This window comes from Brachionichthys hirsutus, unplaced genomic scaffold (genome assembly GCF_040956055.1).
Source record: "Brachionichthys hirsutus isolate HB-005 unplaced genomic scaffold, CSIRO-AGI_Bhir_v1 contig_976, whole genome shotgun sequence".
Lineage (NCBI taxonomy): Eukaryota > Metazoa > Chordata > Actinopteri > Lophiiformes > Brachionichthyidae > Brachionichthys > Brachionichthys hirsutus.
Window position 1 is genome coordinate 330,305 of NW_027180316.1, and position 18,498 is coordinate 348,802.

Sequence of the window (18,498 nt, forward strand, 5' to 3'; positions counted from 1 at the left end):
TACTCAATGATGAGGATTGTTGCAACGCATCACTTTGCCCTTTCTGACCTATAGGCGTCTGCAGTTCAGACTCTGTTCCTCTACCCATTTATAATCAGTCAGTGTGGGAGCAGGGGAAAGCAGAGGGAGCTTTACAACTGCTATGTGGCGCACAAAGGACAAATAGCCTGATCCCAAAGGTCCACAGAACATTAGATTGCTTTCACATAGATAAGCAGTCGCTGCAGGCTTTTTATTTGCCCTTGTGCTGCCATCCTTGTGGCTTTACATGCACACTGTCAAATATTATTTTGTAATTTTTTTATTCTCATGTTGCTAACCAAGTAGGCACTGTCACTTACACCTGCATGTATTCTGGTAAACAAATAATCGGTATATTGATGTATTTGTGAAATGAAGTGGTTGTTCCTATGTTTATGTGTTGTGTGCTGTCGTTATTTTCTACCCTGCAAGCATAATGCATTGGCAACATGGTGGTTTTAGCCTCGCAAATGCTTAATGATTAGGGAATTATTACATCAAACTTATGATCAGAAACAGGATCCAATCAGCCAATGACTGACTTTTTGTTCTCTCACTGCTGGATGGTAAACTGTGGGGACTCTGGTTTAATGATGGAAATTTGTAGATAAACAAAAACAGATTTATTTCCAATGGAAAGTTTGAATTAGGCAACACAAATTATAGAAATAACATTTAAGTGAAATGTGTTTATTTTATTTTTTTGCAAAAAACATCAAGTGATAATACAATACTTCGCACTTGATCAAATGCTGAACCTAAAGCATAATCCTGGGCTCCATGGCAACTTGTTGCTATGCGCTGGTGTTGCTGTTTTGATCAGCGAGCGTTGCAGGCAGAAATGCTTCTCAGAAGATGACACTAGACCACAGGGAACATTCTGGAGAGCCCTCCGTGTCTGATCAATGCTACCACGTCTCATTTATATTCCCCCAGAGGCGTCCACTTAGATGCATTTGCTACATTGCTCATTGAGAATGTAGGTAAGTAGTTGTGTACGATGGCCGTTTGGTACTCATAGATCTGCCAACATTTTTATTCCACCTGTTTTTAAGATGTTATTTCCACTTTTGAGTGGGCAGCGATCCATAATAATTACACATCCAACCCTCCAGGCACAGTTTCTGTTGCATAACATTCTCTTCTATTTCTGTGACACCCTTGATCACAGGGTAAGCTATAATGTTTTCTTCAAATCCTGCCTTAAATGCCTGAATCGCTCTTATTTCTTTAGAGACTCTTGAGGTACGCTGGACTCAAATTTGACTCGATGCCTCTATTCTGTCACGAGGTTAGTTAAACAAGTCTGCGTAATAAAAGAAAAAAAATACTGCAAATTCATCGGAGCTCTTGTTAAGCGAGCACAGCAGCGCATGCACTTCCTGCACTGGATGAGGAGAGCACACCTCCCCCCTCCCATCCTCGTCACCTTCTACAGGCGCACCATCGAGAGTATGTGCAATAAATGTTTTACATGACAAAATAAAAGTCTAAAGTCTAAAGATTAGTTGTACCTGCAGTGTATAACAAGCTCCACCTCCTCCAGCAGCGTGCACTGGATCAGACGCCTCACCACCGATAAACAAAAACACAGATCTTTGCATTCACGCAAGTGAACTTTTGACTGGTATTGGACATGATTTAATTTTATGTTTCATAGTAGAATTTGGTTGGATTTCAAGAGGTATGATGCCTTTTTGTTAAATCTATTGTATCTACCTGGTCTGTTTTCCCAGGGTTTAACATTTCTAACAACACACTGAAATATACAGGGGTAATTGAAATGTATCTTTCAAAGCAATTTGATCGGTTCCAGTATTTTAATACTCGCGTTAAGCTTTTAGACTAAAAATTGTGATCTCCTTCAAAAGCTGTGAAACCATCTGCATGTTACAGCAAATTAAATTGGAAACATAAAATATATTGTATTCTTTAGCATTTAAGTGAGAGTAACCTACTGTACTGCAAGATGAAGTACTTTGTAGGTGTACTGATCTTGAAGTGGGGAATTCCATTAACTCCCACTATCGTGTGGTCTGCCCTTTGGCACAAAGTCTCTGGGCAGCTCATTGGCCATGTGAGCAAAGATCATTTGAGGAGGAACTGGATATTAGTGTGAACTCGTGAGCAGGTCAAATGTTAAGTATTTCTTACTCAGCGGGTAAGGGGGAAACAGAGAGGATTATTGGTGGGGGCTGGGGGAGAGTAAGACGGATAGTAAAACAATGTTAAGCATGAAGAATAAACCATTTAAATTTGGAACCAGATAAGAGGGCAGTCAGGAATATTTGTTCTATTTCTTTCTTTCTCTTTTTTTAAAAAAACACTGACAGTTAGGGCTTTTTAGTCCACTTTTGTCAGTACTTGATTGATTACCATGAAATTGGGAGGGAGGTTGGGGCATGTGTAATGGAGTAAATCATTACATTTCGCACTCAATCCAAAAGAAACCCTTCATCTTTCTTCTTGAATAACTATGAAATTATTAATGATATCAATGTGCCCACATATTTCTATCCAGTCAATTAAACTGTCAAAAATGAGACTCAGAAACGTGAATAATGTGAAAGGGAGTCAAACTATTTTTTGTCCGAAATGATGATGATGCCATTCATTAAAATCCCTTTGTCTTTGCATCACTATTTGAATGCTTATTAAATAAAGTCAGAACATCGGTCGACTATTATTATTATACTATTATGTAACAGGTAAATGGAAATTAATATTAAATGGAAAGATATTTTAAAATTGTGGTAAGGTTCAATGTATATAATCTAGAAGCCTGAAATCAAGATCACCGCAAAGGATATACAGTGCTTTGTTTAATAATCTGCTTGGGACACACAGGTACTGGAATTCTTGCATGTGTGTCTGCATATGTGTCTCTGACTTTCTGCTTACACACAAAAGACAAATATTTGTAATACAGAACTACACTTAAAGAATATCAACCGTCAATGAAAAACAGACTTTATCAGAGTTACCCTTAAAAATAGGAAAAGGTTGCATTTAGAAACAGTCAGAAATACACAATATTAACTTTTCTCACCCTCCCAGATAAAGAAATTATCTTCAAATTCAAATTGTGGTCTTAAGGCCAAAAGATAACAAAATACTTTTAACTGGTAAAATCTGCATCAATTGTAATCAATAAATCGATGCGTGACACAACTATGTTTGTCGGCTGCAGAATGTGTCGCCGCGTGTCCACGCTAATGCAGCCTTTTATCTTCCTGTCGTGTCCCATAGCCTTGAATGCTTTCCTTTCCTTTCTGCTCTCTCTATCTTCCCCTTTCCTTCATCTGTAGGCTGATGCTTGTCTGCTGGCACTGACAAGGTAATGGAGAGACGAGATGCGCACTGACTACTGAACAACCGTCCACACCCACAAATGCACAAGATTAAAAAGAAAAAAAAGAATCTAGGGAGGAATAAAGGAGTAGAAGTCAACAAAAAATAAAGATGAGTGTGAGATGAGGATTAATAAAAAAAAAAAAAAGAAGAGGAAATCAGCACATGCAAAGAAATTGAGACTCTCCTGGGAGGAAATACAGCTCCAAGGACAATTTCAGCAATAATGGCAGGAATCCCTCTGAGAAAAGCGAGTTGTTCTCAGTGTGAGTTGATTGATGCTGCTAATTGCTGATTTTTTTACGTGTGCTGCTTCTGCATTTCCATACAGAGCAGCTGACAAGATCCAAAGCCAGCAGGAAGGAAACAAGCACTGAGGCCAGTAATTACTAAAATAGGCAATTCTTGTGGGGAGGGGGCAGCACAGCAGCAGGTGAGCAGATCACTCTTTCTAGTGATCACAGCAGGGTTTCCAGTCTGCTTTCAAAAAAACTCAGGATCTGTGTTCTTTTGGTGAGTTATGTTTTAAAGCTTCATTGGGTTCTTACTAGCCAAAGACCTGTTTAGGCAAATTTTTATTTATTTTTTAAATCATATTACACATTTTCTTTTCTTCGTGAATTTTAGGACTGATCTGGAATTATTTGAACATTTTTATTTCCTTAATACAGCTCTTTATTTCTCTGTTATTTCCTGTTTAATAATATAGTTGCTTTGAACAGGAATCACTGTCTCTTTTGCTTGTATGTTAACTGAAATCTTAATCTGGCAAAGAAAAAATGTGCCTTTATTGCCACCAGTCATTTGGTCATTTATAGCCAAAAGCCATATATATATATAGCCAGCTTCTCGACTGCACAGTAACATATTTTAAAGCAAAGGGCCCCCAGAGCATGCAGAGAGGGCATAGGGTGAAGGCGCCGCCATGATCGGTGAACCTGGAGCAAGGGCACCTCGGCTTAGATGTAGAGATTAAGTCATGGCATGCATGAGTGAAACACAAGAGTTATAATTACTGTATCTTTATTTTCTGTCCTGTGTTGGATAATATTCATGTCAACAACTTTCAAGTTGACTACATGCTGTATCTCCTCCCTGACAAGGGTTGAAGCCATCATGTCAGTCAACCGTAGAAGCTTGAATGATGTAAAGACGGTCATCCAGTCTACTGAGGGCTTTAAGCCAGACCAGATTGTCGAGTTTTATGACAGCTGGGCCCCAACATACAAACAGGTCAGTACAAAGAAACTCTGGAAGAAACAGCCGTTCATTCAACTTATTAGGGGTTGTATTGTCGTGATAACGGCATAAAAAATGTTGCCATGACTTTGAGATGTTTTTTGACAGGATATTAAGCTGATAGGCTACAATCTACAACCTCTGCTGGTGGAATGCCTACATGCAAACTTCTCTGGGAATCGTGAGGAGGCTCAGGTTCTAGACGTTGCCTGTGGGACTGGATCTGTTGCTAAACTGGTAAGAAAACTACTTTTAAACATTCAATACTGCTTTTTTTCACAACTACTTAAAATGACATTTGGCATGAAACAATTCTAGAGCAATTTTGGAAAAATAAAAAATGTTGCAATGGCAAATCCACCCCTTATCTTTGCCAGTCATTCATTTATTCTACATGTTACAGTTCAGAACTGAACTCTTGGATGAGAGGTGAAATGTCTTCAAGCAAACTTCAAGAAGTCCAGTCAATTCTTCGTTTTTGCTCATCGTGGTTATTTTACCATGGAACACTGAGCTGTTCCTGTTTGGATTACCAGAACGTGTCCCTGCTGTTTCACATAGTCACCATTAATGCTGCTCATTTTCCTGTCTGTGTGCAGATGGTGGAATTGGGCTTCAAGAACTTTGTGGGCGTTGACTGCAGTAAAGGCATGCTCGAGCAAGCGGCCAAGTCGGGCCTCTATCAGGACCTCAAACTCGCCTTACTGGGAACCCAACCTTTGCCTGCAGAGACTGGTTTGTGAATTATAAGAATTACTATGAATATAAGTGCATACTATTTCAAGACTACCACCCTAACATTGCAATTATCGATAGTCCTGCAGTAGACCATTGCCTTCCATCTTTCCCTTCAAGTGAGAGAGGATTTCCTCAGAATGAGTTTGTTCTTTCTTTAGAACCAACCCAGCGCATCCACATTCTTTTCAGAGCCATGGTTCTTTAATAGACCACCAAAATCAGTCTGTATTATTATGTCCGTATTTTAGTAATACATTTTGACTTTCTCCTCAATATCTTCTTTAATCATCCATCCATCCATTTTCTTAACTGCTTTAGCCGTAACCGGGTTACGGGCAGTGCTGGAGCCTATCCCACCATTCCACGGGCGAGAAGCACGGTACATCCTGGACAAGCCGCCAGTTTTAGTAATGTGATCATAATACTATTATGCCAGCAAGACATCACACCAGTTTTAAACTATGGAATATAAACTACAAATTCAAAACTGATGAAAGATGTGAGTTCCAGAAGTCCACAAAATTGCAGCAAAGCAGTGACGTGACATTAACGAGTGCATCAACAACATCAATCTGCTGGAAGCTGCTTTATTTTTCTGGTGCTCGTCAGCTCAATCTGTTGTTAATTTACTTCAGGCTGATTTCATTTTATAGTTAAACGTTCCTCCTCCTGGTTTCAGGTACATTTGATGTGGTGATTCTTGCCGGTGGTTTTGGTGAGGGATATGTGCCAGTGAGCGTCCTACATGAGCTCTGTAATGCTGCAAAACCAGGTAACCAACACCAGTCACATCTATTTATTTAGGAACAACCCTTTAGTGAACAAATCTTTAGTGTAAACTCTCTATGAACCCTCTCTCTGTGTCTCAACGAATGTCCAGCGAAACAGATTGTGTTAATTAGCTGATCAGCTCATATCAGTTTGTGTGTGTTGATATGCAGGAGGTTTGATTGGCTTGTCAAGAGGGGCTCATACAATCTCAGAGACGTACACAAAGGATTTGGAGAGAGCACTGGAGCTGATGGAGGAAGAGGGACTGTGGAGTCTGGTGGTGACCAAGGAGGTGGAGAGATACATCCAAAACCCCTTCGTGGATGCCAAGAAGGAGGAGGAGCTATACGTCAGGGGGACTTCATCTCTGTTCAAGAAATCTAATCAGTGAGATCAAATATTGATCATAGCTACAGAAGTAATGGCATCGATTGGCAGACCATAAAGAATGCTGCTGAACCTTTTATGCTAGTAGAGCACTTGTCTCTATATGAACACAATAATTGATTTTAAGCAATTACAAATTCTCTAATCGTATTTGTGGTAATATTACTGTATTTAAAGTATTGTACTTTGGAAGAGATCAAGCGAGAAAGAGAAACAGATATTGGGCATATATGGACAGAGAGAGAGCGAGAGCACCATTATTATGTATTTTCTTTGAACTCTCCCACCAGCACCTTGGATTGCAGTCCTCAGCAATCCTTAGGGTGTGTTCTTTTAACACTGTTCTTCAGTCAAGAAGTTGGTGGACGTGCACATTTGGCTCCGTGCGGAGATAAACCACAATCCGATCCAGAGGTTCTTTAAACCAAAATAACCTTGCCTGCACAACAATACAGTAATGGAATTGTTGTTTACAGCTACATGAAAACTACATGAAAACTAACATCACATTCAACCATAAACAATGCAAAAATAACGAAAAGTGCTTCGTAAAATTGCTGTAAGGTAAAGTTAGAAACGGTGGATCACCCTTCCTCTTTTCAAAATAAAAGTTTTTCAAAATAATAGGGTGCCCTTATTGACCAAATAAAATTCGAGAAATAAGGCTGTTTTCTCTACCAAGTTACATTTAGCTTTATAATATGCTTCAATATCAGCTATAAATATACTTACAATGTCCTGCTATGATGATGAAACAGCAGAGTAGGCATCCACATAGAAAACAACAACATCAGAGATATATGGGCTCCCTCTGAGGCACGTTAACACAGTAAGAGAAAGAGAGAGAGGAAGCTACAGCAAGGAGAATATTCATCTCTTCTGGTAGCAGAGAGAGAAAAGAAATGCTGCAGATGTAATTAGTTTAATTCCTATCATGGGATTATGATTCCTTTTTAATCTACAGAATTATTTTGCTGCAGAGATTCAAGGCATGAGAACCTGATTTGCAGATTAATCTCAAGCTGCTTGGGTCACTTGCAGGTGAAGTGAATTACCGAACGTAAGGCAGTTCAAATGTTTTTTTTTTAATTCAACAGTTAATATTCTACTTAATACAAACTAATGAAACACAGACACACCACTTTATATAACATTACATAATTAAAATGCATCCCAAGTGTGCAATATGTTTCACAGCAGAAGGAGAAAATAATGGTTAATTTTCCATCCATCCATCTATCCTTGCCAGACGGGGCGTCTAAGACAATAATCCTACTTCTTACTGGTTTAACTATCTCAGTAAAAAAATGTCTTATGTCAAGTTTCTGATCATTTGAAAGATTTCTATGTGGTACCATGTTTAATTAGCAAATGAGTTTCCCATTTTTGCAAAACATACCACAGAAAAGGGTGAACTGTACAGTGTGAAGACTTTGATAGTCTTCAAGCTCTTTGTCAGATCCTAGATGTGTAGCAAGACATGTCCTCCGGGCTTCAATCTAGCTTTCAAATGTGGTCACTTCTGGCTCCATTAAATCAAGATGTCGAAGGCCCTAATGGCAAACGCAGGACTATACATTTCTAGAACACAAACAAATCTATAAAATCGTAGCGAGTTTACATTTAAGCTGCCCAAGGTTCTCTTTCCTGTTGGACAAGCCAGAAAAACTCTCATAGAAATGCGGCCAACTGGCATTTTAATGAAATTCCCAAACCACTGAGCTTTATCAAAATGTTCTGGGAAATGCCCAAATTATTGCTGGTGCTGCACAAATCCACCTGTCAGGTTCACACAGGAAGATCCTGATCCTTTGTAGTAGGTAAAAGGTGTAGCTGGAAAGTTTCCAGTGAAAATGTGGGTGAAATATTGACAATATAAATGGGGACATAAAATAAAGTCAGTGGAAACTCTGGAATCAAATTAGTGGAGCACAATCTGAACCCCACAAAATTAAGATAACTTTGTTTGGCAACAGAAATCAATTACTGGATGATTAAATTGAATATTGGTATGTGTTATGCTAACTAAATAATTACTATTAACTAAATGGATGATTGATGTAAATTAAGAGTTGGTGATATTTTCATTGAATAATTACTCTGAATAATGAATGTATTTATTTTCTGAAAAGTAGTATTGAAGATAATTTAATGCTGTCTTATCACATTTCTTTCATGTTATTCAATACTTAGTACATAGATGTAGAAGTCCAACAGTACTTGTTAGAGCTATTGCTTAGGGTTTAAAGTTCCCTTTATGTTTGACATTTGAGATTAGATTGGAATCTGCAAGAGAGTTAAAAGGATCAGCATTTTTTATTTACATAAAAGACTAAATAACATAATTACTGGGAGCCATTGGTAGGTCTGCCAAATGTCCGAGGAGATATTATTGTTCAGAAGAGATTAGATAAAGACGGAAGGTACACAACAATGACAGGACAACAAGACTCGCCTTTAATGCAATGCCTGACTGTTAAACTGTATGAACCATGATGCAATATGAACACAATAAATCGTATTTGGAAAGGTTTAGGTGTAGCCATGCAGGAGTGAAGAATTCCGCACACACTAATTCCATGACGGTTCCCTCTCATCTGCATTACCTTCATCTGAAATGTCCTCTCTGTTATCTTGAGCCTTCCACCTCCTCATCCTCCTGCAGGATATCCCCTTCTGGAGTACGGATACTAAAGAGGATGCAGCATTCTTCTATCACCTGAGGGGGAAACAGCTGCTGGATCTTCACCACCCTCAGAATGGTGCCTGCCAGCAGACTTGGCAAAGATGCATTAAACAATGCTGCTCACTGGGTATAATGTTTTTTTAAAACATGATTCAGCTTGACTTGCTTATTAAAATGCAGGTGAATTATTAACCAGTGCACAGTGTAGCAGGTATCATGAGGTTGCTGGTGTTTGCATGTTTTGAAAGAGAGTTATTCCCACCTACAAGATGAACGTCTGTCGTGATAGAACAGAAAGAAGCGAACTCTCTGGAGAGCTCAAGTCCTTTTATTTATTCTTTTTTTTTTTTTTTTTTATAAAGCAGCATCTTATGGTCTGGTGCTGTATTGACAACATAGACACCCTGCTGGAGCAAGAAGCATTGATATAGCATGTCTTCTCTTGTGCTGCCTGAGGGAGAATCCTAATTCGGTGACCAGGATGCCCCATGGCTAGATAGGCGACTGAATCTTGCCCCCTCTTATGCCCTCTGGCCTGAGAAACTGAATTTCACCCTGGACAATAGATGACCATCATTTCCTTCCCAGAGATGCCAACTGTGAGTTTTGGCATGGCATACCATGCAATATATCCACCATCATGCTCCCTGCAATGGGTGCAGCTCCATTCACTGAACAGCAAGGTCTCACTGTGAGAGTGGATCTAAAAATGAGAACTTACATTATGAAAATGCAAGTTTCACATTAGACTTAGTTCACATTTAACTGCATGGAACTATACAGAAGCACAGGAGTTCGTAAAGCATTCATATTCTAATTAACTGTCCATGTCAGCCATGTTATTCTGACAGTAAATCAGTATATGCAATGCCAGAATATTTAACATGAGCCAAAAGGCTTCCCTCATACACAACATCATTTATCACCTGACTAAAACCTTCACGTAAAATGCCTCAAAACCTATGTTGCGCTTAATCACACTATTTCCACTTGAGGTGCATTTATTTCGTCGTATGTCATTGTGATTGTAAATTCTACATCCACCTTCCCTCTATTTATAATTCAGTCTTTACCATCTCCTGAGGAAAATACAAACTCTTCAGCCTCCATATATTCTGCTGTCCGAACATCTGCCTGGAACGTGGGCCTCATTTCTATTCGTTCTATGTGTCTGTAGATTGGATTAAAAGCATGGAGGAGGTGGAGAATGTAGAGGAGCAAACTGTCCATGACTGTCCAACAGGCCTTTCATCAGGACATCCCAGAATCCAGAATTTGCGGTGACACAGTCATCCAATGAGACAACAAGCTGAGGTGTAGTAACTTTCGATAGCGTAACGTGTCATGTTTGGGTCTTTTTGTGAAAGACAGTGTGTCTTTATGTGTGTAGCTAACAGCATATATTTGTACCTAGTCCCTGCATGTGATTTGCTTCTTGTTGAGACTTTGAAGATTTTGCGTAATCTCCTGCATAGGGCTTCTTTAAAATAGCAAAACAGCCTTTGGGTCTGTTTAGTTCTGAATAAAGGATTGAACACACACACACACACAGAGACAAATAAGCACAAGACAATTACAGGCAGTAACATCAATAATTTTGTCATTTTCTTTTTGCAGAGTTTCTAGAGAAGATAAATCATCGACGAAAACTTATTCATATCAACATCCTCTGTATTGTCTCACTATTGAATTACCACAAACATGTGTAATAATGCGTTGTATTGCATCCACCACCAATGACCTATGGCTAAAGCATTTGCAGTGTTGTAATATGTTAATGAAGGCACTTTTATATTTGAGTCTGACTATTTTCTTATTGAAATACCTCGTGGGGTGACTGATTCCTTCAGTGTTTCTAGAGAGAAGCTGCAGCACTTCAGTGTGTAATCACACTTTTAGTCTCAGCATATTGTTTGGAGACTCCCCAAACCCGCAATGAAATCATGAAACTCTGCGGCTCTAAGTAAAACTGGTTCTGTGGCTTTCTCAGATGGCCTCATAGTTTTATAGAATAAACTGTGTGTTTTTCTTTTTGGTTGTGATGGCCTTTCTCTCTGTTTGTGTGATCTTTATTCTGTATTCTGTAAACACCTCTGCACTTCATTCTGACTCTTCCTCTGTGACTTTACATAATGGTTCCCCGCTATAGAATTCATGTGATCGTCACTTTTTCATTGCTCATTTCCTTACATAACTCTTCACTATTATTTGATCTCAGGCCAGCCTTGACCTGCTTCACCACTGGATATCAATTCTCTTTATTAGCGTTTTGTCCTGCAGCAGCAAATCCGTTTCCAAACATGGGGACCGATGGTTTGAAGGAAACGCTGAATGTGCTGGTGGCGAGAACAAATGTTAGTGAGTTTTTATTTTTATTAGGTGGATACCGGGGGTCATCCATCACATTGCAACACGGGAACGCTTAGCGTCACTGTAACTGCAAACAAAGAGAGAAAAAGTGAAATATTACTGCGTGCCAGATTTTTACCATAAGATTATTGACAGGAGCAGGAGTGTGTGTTTTTTTAATGAGCTAAAGGTGCGTGATACAATTCTGCAAATGCAAAGAGAAGTTGTTCAATTTCTAAAAGTAAATGTTGCCAATAACAGAATAACAAGCAACAACTCAATTTATTGAAATTATGTTTACTATTATCACACATAACAAAGTTTATCTATCATGGGATCCTATTTCCGAGTGAGGGTAGGATGGAGCGTGAGATTGACAGACGGATCGGTGCAGCAGTTGCAGCGTTACAGCCGTTGTATGGGTCCGTTCTGGTGAAGAATGAGTTCAGCCGAAAGTAATCCCAGAGGGAAATTATATCAATGTATATATATACTCAATGTAGTCAGAATTACTAAATTAACAGTATTTACATAATTAATGAAAACAGAATAGAGTAGTGCTGATTCAGTTATTTTCTAATCAAAATGTGTAACACAGAGCTATTGATGCACGTCTAATTGTGTTGAACCTGTTGATTGGATTTGGCTGTCACTCTGTTGGAAAAATGGCTCATCTGCACCAACACTGGGTTTAAAAATCTTATCACGTCTGTATCGTTGTCCACACTAAGCATCTCTCTTTCTCTTCATGTTGGTAAATCAGTGTCTGGATTGCAATCTGACTGCTGCTTATTCCTTATACATACATAGACATATTCCCACAGACAGTGCCCTACTTTGACATTTTTTTGCAGCAAAGAACCTCTCATGAACCTTCAGAGTGGATGTTTGTCATGCTTTTATTATCAGCCTCGAGTTTGCAGACACAGCATATATCATGATGTTTTGTGTGTCTAAGTTTCTGTTGCTATGCAATATGTGGCTGATTGTCCTCATGGCAGCCTCCAATTTCTGTGCGTGGCTTTAATTTACTGTGATGATCCCGTCTTTTTCTCTGGGTGCGTGGTCACTATTCTGTAAGACCTCGCACCTTGTTGTCTTTGTGAATCTATTGCTCAATCATCTCGTCGGCTTTCCAACAAGCTCTCCCCTTGACTCCATCTTTCATGATTTTATACCGGGACCTTGCCTCTATTCCCAGATGTATTGCTCTTTCAGTACAGTTTTATGTTTTTTTTACATACCTGTCCTCCACTGTTATTTTCCCAGTTTATCATCTGTCGAACTTTAAGCTACATCACCGCCGCTGAATATTGTTTCTCTCTTTACATGCCAGGACCCTTTTTCCCCTGTTTCCTGCAGCGACAGGCCTGCTTTCAAAACACGGAGACCAAAGGTGTGAGCGAAACATTGATTGTTCTGGTGGTGGAGCAACAATTTTATGGATTTTCACTTGTATTCAGAGACGTGAATTCACCAGCGAGTTGGTGTTTTCATTAGGGGAGGACAAGAGGTCATCCTTCACGTTATAAACATTATAACCTCAGAAAATATAGCTACAGAAGCCCAGTGGAGCTGCACAACCGTTCAAGCCTAGAGGAACAGAAGGAAAATATATATGTGCTTTTTGGCTTAAAGGTAAATGGCTCCTGTTCAGTGCAGGTAAATGGGTTAAATATTAAACTTGCAACCCACATACTTGGCGCTAACACTAGGGCCAACAAGCATGATAGAATATACCCATTTTATATCTGATGGTTTATATCTTTTTATGCAAGTAAAACTTCAGTAGCAGATGCTGACTGTATCCATCATAAGGAGGATGGAAATACGACGCAAATGCAAGTAGAATTTTATGATAAATTGTCTGCCCTTTTATACTTTGTCTGCAATGCCGGGGGGCTTCTTCATCTTCCTCTTCTGCTTTGTTACACTTTCTCAAATTATTTCCCTCTTACTCATTTAATTTGTCTGACTTTATTTCAACATACTGGCTCATTAAGTGTTTCAAACACGGCAATGACCGTGATGAGAGTATAGGTAGGTGGATCAAAGGAGCAAGTGAGAAATGGTTGAGACAGTAATTCTAGTGATGAGGATTGTGTGTGTGTGTGTGTGTGTGTGTGTGTGTGTGTGTGCGTGTGTGTGCGTGTGTGTGAGGGATAAAACTCTTGTGTTCAAACGGAACACTGATTATCTTCTTAGCTCTTTCTTGTTTCTCCGTCTTGTCAGACTCTTTATTTATTAGTAAAAACATGTTTAGCTGACAAATAAATCATAAAGAATAATCATTTTGAAAAAAAAAGAAATGTGATTCATTTAACTCTTGTTACTTTAAGCAGATCAACATTAAATAATTCAAATAACAGTAGTATATGCTCAAACATTCATCCCAAAACAGCTCACTTATCATTATGGTATGAATATCTTTTGACAAAACATTCTGATATCGGTGAGAAGTTTTTTTACTGAGAAAGAAAGACACAGAGAAAGACTCCAGACTCCAAATGCACGGTGAGAGGAATCAGGAGGATCGTGGTGGAACCCATAGAGACCCAGAGAACATGCAAAGTTCCCACTATTCAACAACAGTGAAGCAAAAAAAAATAAAAAAATCTCATTATTCATAAATGAATGGTAGATTTATCTTTGGATCTGAAGGCAGGGGCAACTTTCTGCCTACTGATGATTTTCAGGAAAAAAAAAACACATTATTAACAGCTCCAATGACGCACAGGAAAATAAATGTCTTCAATGGCGATATTGGTCACACATATCTCTCTGTATAGGGAGCAGGGAGCTCATGCCCCAGATTTTATGAGAGCAAGCAGCTGCTTATTGCCATGTATACAGTGTATACTGGGGCCAATATAGCCTTGAGGATTTTGTTCGGATTAATGACTTGAGCTTTGTGCACCGAACCAGAGTTTTTGAAGATGTTTTCAATGCAACATTTTTAATTCAATGCAAACGAGGCTTAAGGTCGGTGTGAGTCCTCAACCCTTAGACAGTGCTTTGACAAACTAGCTTTGTTTCTGATGCCCTTCCTGCCCTTCTTTCATCGCATGATACACCGTGCTCCTCTGTCGGCTGACCGGCTTTCATTCTTTATCGTGGCTTCTACGCTTCCAACCTTTGAGGGAACCTTCTGCACATACCATGGATGCAATGTCATTTGTATCTGTAAGCAGCAGTTCATATGCAAAATAAATTTGTATTTAGTTTGATCACTCCTGCCTTCTCCAGGTCAATGGAAGGCTAGAGTGTTTAATAGTCATTGCACATTGTGTTCAGATACAAAAAAGACAAAGCGGTAAATGGCCATATTGTAGTGAGTATAAAGAAGAAAATGCTGGGTGCTACGCCAAATCCCCATCTTCATGTTTGTGTAGCACAACATTTTACAATAAGAGCAGATGCTTCATGACATTATTATAGCTATCTGAACTAAATAAACCTCCTCAAGAACTGTTGTGAGTGTCTAAAATTGAACGCCTCCAAAGGACAGTTTAATATAACCAGAACTGATGTTTTGGAATAATGTTAAAAAGCACCTAAAACTGATATCAACGAAAATGATGTTCTATTTCTGAATGTCAGATCTGTTATCGGTGGGTTATCATTTGCCAGTTTTGATTCTGAGGCAAGAAGTCTTTGCAAAATTGACTTCTTTGTCAGACCAAAGCTGACATTTATTCACCCAGATTCATGTGATTCGGAGGTCAGATAGTTCACTAAGCAAAGCAATGCTATGCATCCATATTTAGGGTATTAGAGCACTGTTGTAGGGATGTCTGTGTATGTGGGCGTCTATTACTGTTCTGTTGTGTATTCGAAACAGCAGCGGGATAAACATCTTAATCCCTTATAATTATATTGGATCACACACATGCACACTCCGGTGGGACCCTTGTACACGTTCTGGTAATTACCTTGTCTGTCAAACAAACATGCGAGGAAGAAACTAACAAGGCAAAGATAAGGAAGAACGAGACAAGAGAGGAAGAGGCTGGAGTAAGGGCGATGCTACGGGGGGGAGTCTGTCGAAGCTGAATTGAGGGGAGGGTGAGGATGATACCAATGGAAAGGAGGAGTTCCGGTAAAGAATCGGAAAAGACTATCATACCTGTGTTGTTTACCAGGTGTTCTTGTCTTCGATGCCTTTGTCCCTGCTGTCAATGTTCCTTTGATTTGCTCGGCACCTGCAGCTGTTAATATTATCTCTCGCTTCACAACTTCATCTGAAAATCATCACAACCAATCCCTTGCTGCTCTGCACAATTGTCTTCTCTCAAACCCAATCATATTTAGAATTTCGTATTCTGATGTGCTTTTTCATGGCATGCAATTTCATTGATAATGAATGCACCATGCAGGATTTTTTGAAATAATTTTAGTCTTTTTTCATCAGATATTTGTCTGTCCTTTGATAGAGGAGAATATTTGGTCTGCAAAACTTGAGCCTTTTCTCTTATGGCAAAACTGTTTAAAGCCCCGTTCCTCTATTCTTCATTTTCATCGTGTGGCAACAACGAGCTGACAAACCCGACAATGTGTTGCTTTGTTAAATGACCGAATTCATAAAATACGTGCAATTTCAGGCACCCATCCCCCCAATCAGCCAGCTTCAATGAAAGGTGTTGACCAAATCATCGGGAGCAATTTGAGGTTAAGTTCTTGGCAATAGATTTGTTTCCAAATGGAGATTGAACGCATAATACAGACAAAACTCTCTGATGGTGGATGACTTGCTCCACTTCCTGAGCCCATAGAAGTGGATAAACCAAAAGCTATCACTGTAATACAAGTCACATTAGGCAAATAAAGATACAGATAAGGTGCAAACATCCAGACATTTCAAAACCTTGGCACCAGCTTTTCATAACAGCTGTCAAAGGGAGGTTCTGTTTTCCACTTTATATTAATTTGTTTTTGTGCTCTGCACATCCAGTTCAAAGGGATCCAGTGATAATTGGAAAGTCTCTTCTCATTGTGCGTCATATCAGATTACAACTCACCACAAACTGTGGCAGGCATCAGAAAATAGAGACTAGAGATGCTACACCGGCTGACGCAGCACCTGTCGTCAAGAAAAATGTTACCTGAAGAAATGTTGGACACTTGCACAAGCCAAAGAAAAGATCCCATTCGAAACAACTGGGGCAGAGCGAGGAAGTCAGCACAGTTACAGCATTTTGTGGCACTCCGATTTAGCATTTGTCTATGATGATATGATATCCCTTAGGAGCTCAAGCAGGCCTGCAGATTGTGGATGGCAGAACGCAGCGGCTGCCAGGTTTGGTGTTTACACAGAACGCACTGCTGGCACTGGAAGTAGTATTCATTTAGAATTAAAGTCAATTGAAAATAAACAGCATTAACAAAGAAATGTGGCATTGAAATGTGATCAAATCCTTAACGTTTGAATGAAAGGAGCTTAACTTTGAGCATCTACCTTTACATGATTAGGCTTTAATATTTTGTCTTTATGGAACGGCACCAACATGGCTGCGAGTTTACACACTTTACATACTTGCATACTGATGCAAAGGAAATTATGAATGAGACATTGAACAGTTTTCCCTTTTCCCTGGCGGGGTAAGACGTTTTAGGTACAATATTCCCTTCAAAAGACAAATCCAATATACCCCACGGCTCCTGAAAGGAGACAAAAATGCATATAAAGCTTCCGGCTCTCCTCAAAGATTGTGCGTTAATTCAGCAGGGTTTTATGTTACTTAAAAGATCTTACGTGGAATACATATTGTGATTTTAATCTGGTAAATTGATCTACCTTGTACCTCTTAACAGATGGTGAATGCCTTCAAACTCGCCACCGACGCTGCTCTGCTGATGCATTTACACCTCGCGCCTCCTTTGCTTGCTTATCTCCTCTGTCTCCCCTTCTGACTGTCCATCATGCTTCTTTTGAATTTATTTCCTTTCTTGCCCTTAACTTCACAGTATTTGCATGTTTTCCCAACCACAGTTGCGTTGCAGACGTAACGCGAGGTTGACACTGATTGATTAACACAAAACGATAAATTGCAAAGGACCTCAATGAAGCTGGAAATCGATACGGGAGTGTGCCGATACAGCCGACGTGGAGCTTAACAGCGAGTGTTTTAAGTGCGAACATGATGGAATATCTTTGTTTCAGTTGCCAAACATTATCCGTGCCTGTGACTTCAGCCTGACTTCCAAATCTTCTCAAAAGAATCAAAACAACATCATCCAGGAGGTCACCAAAATGCACAGTCTAGTCTTGAAGTGTGTATATTATATGCATGTGAAGATATTTGATATTTGAGCTCTTTAAACTGTCATAATCTTGAATGTCTTGAAAGATCCACTCTATTTCTGTTTATTCTGACCTCCTGAAAAGGTCGCCTTTCGGAAATACCTAATACTGTACAATGGTTACATGTAATATGAACCACTGAACAGTGCATAAAGTACTTAAAATGAGCTCAATCGACAGTACAGCTGTAAAATAAAGACTTTTCAAGAAATACTTACATTTACTTAAGCTTTTGAATACAGAACCATTACTGTTATGGACTATTTTGACATTATGGTCCGTTTAGCCCGGAAAAGGAGATGAATACTTTGTCCACCTCTGGGCAATGCTAATCCTGAAGCTATTGAGATGGAGAATGAGCTGATTACAGCGGTAATAACTTCCTTGAGGCGGAGGATTCTACCTATAGAATCGTAAACTACTGTGGTGCTCTGGTGTCTCTGAAGCCTTCGAGCCGTGGCTCTATTACATAACCCAGCTGCCCTGGATCATATTTCTTCATCTCGCTGTTACCTGAAGAAGCACTCCCCCACTGGATAGACCCTTGCATTTTATAACACAGTGCTATTTTGCGTCTGAACGACCCCCCGCTAACACTGTAGCTACTCCGCCTGCAGCTGGCAGCTTCTGCAGACGGAGATAAAAGAAAACACAA

The 18,498-nt window shown here is 39.5% G+C and overlaps 1 protein-coding gene across 1 annotated transcript; it reads left to right on the forward strand.

Moving 5' to 3' along the window:
- Positions 1–4,488: 4,488 nt before the first annotated feature.
- Positions 4,489–6,511, forward strand: LOC137912545 (methyltransferase-like protein 27). Its single transcript, XM_068756700.1, has 5 exons — positions 4,489–4,605; positions 4,720–4,848; positions 5,211–5,346; positions 6,029–6,121; positions 6,291–6,511. The coding sequence occupies exons 1-5, from the start codon at positions 4,489–4,491 to the stop codon at positions 6,509–6,511; spliced, it is 696 nt and encodes a 231-aa protein (XP_068612801.1).
- Positions 6,512–18,498: the final 11,987 nt, after the last annotated feature.

Bases quoted from the DNA above. Each gene is read 5' to 3' on its own strand.
- LOC137912545 (XM_068756700.1), top strand. From the start codon at position 4,489: ATGTCAGTCAACCGTAGAAGCTTGAATGATGTAAAGACGGTCATCCAG. The intron at 5,347-6,028 runs GTTTGTGAATTA...TCCTGGTTTCAG, and splicing joins ACCTTTGCCTGCAGAGACTG to GTACATTTGATGTGGTGATT. The intron at 6,122-6,290 runs GTAACCAACACC...GTTGATATGCAG, and splicing joins CTGTAATGCTGCAAAACCAG to GAGGTTTGATTGGCTTGTCA.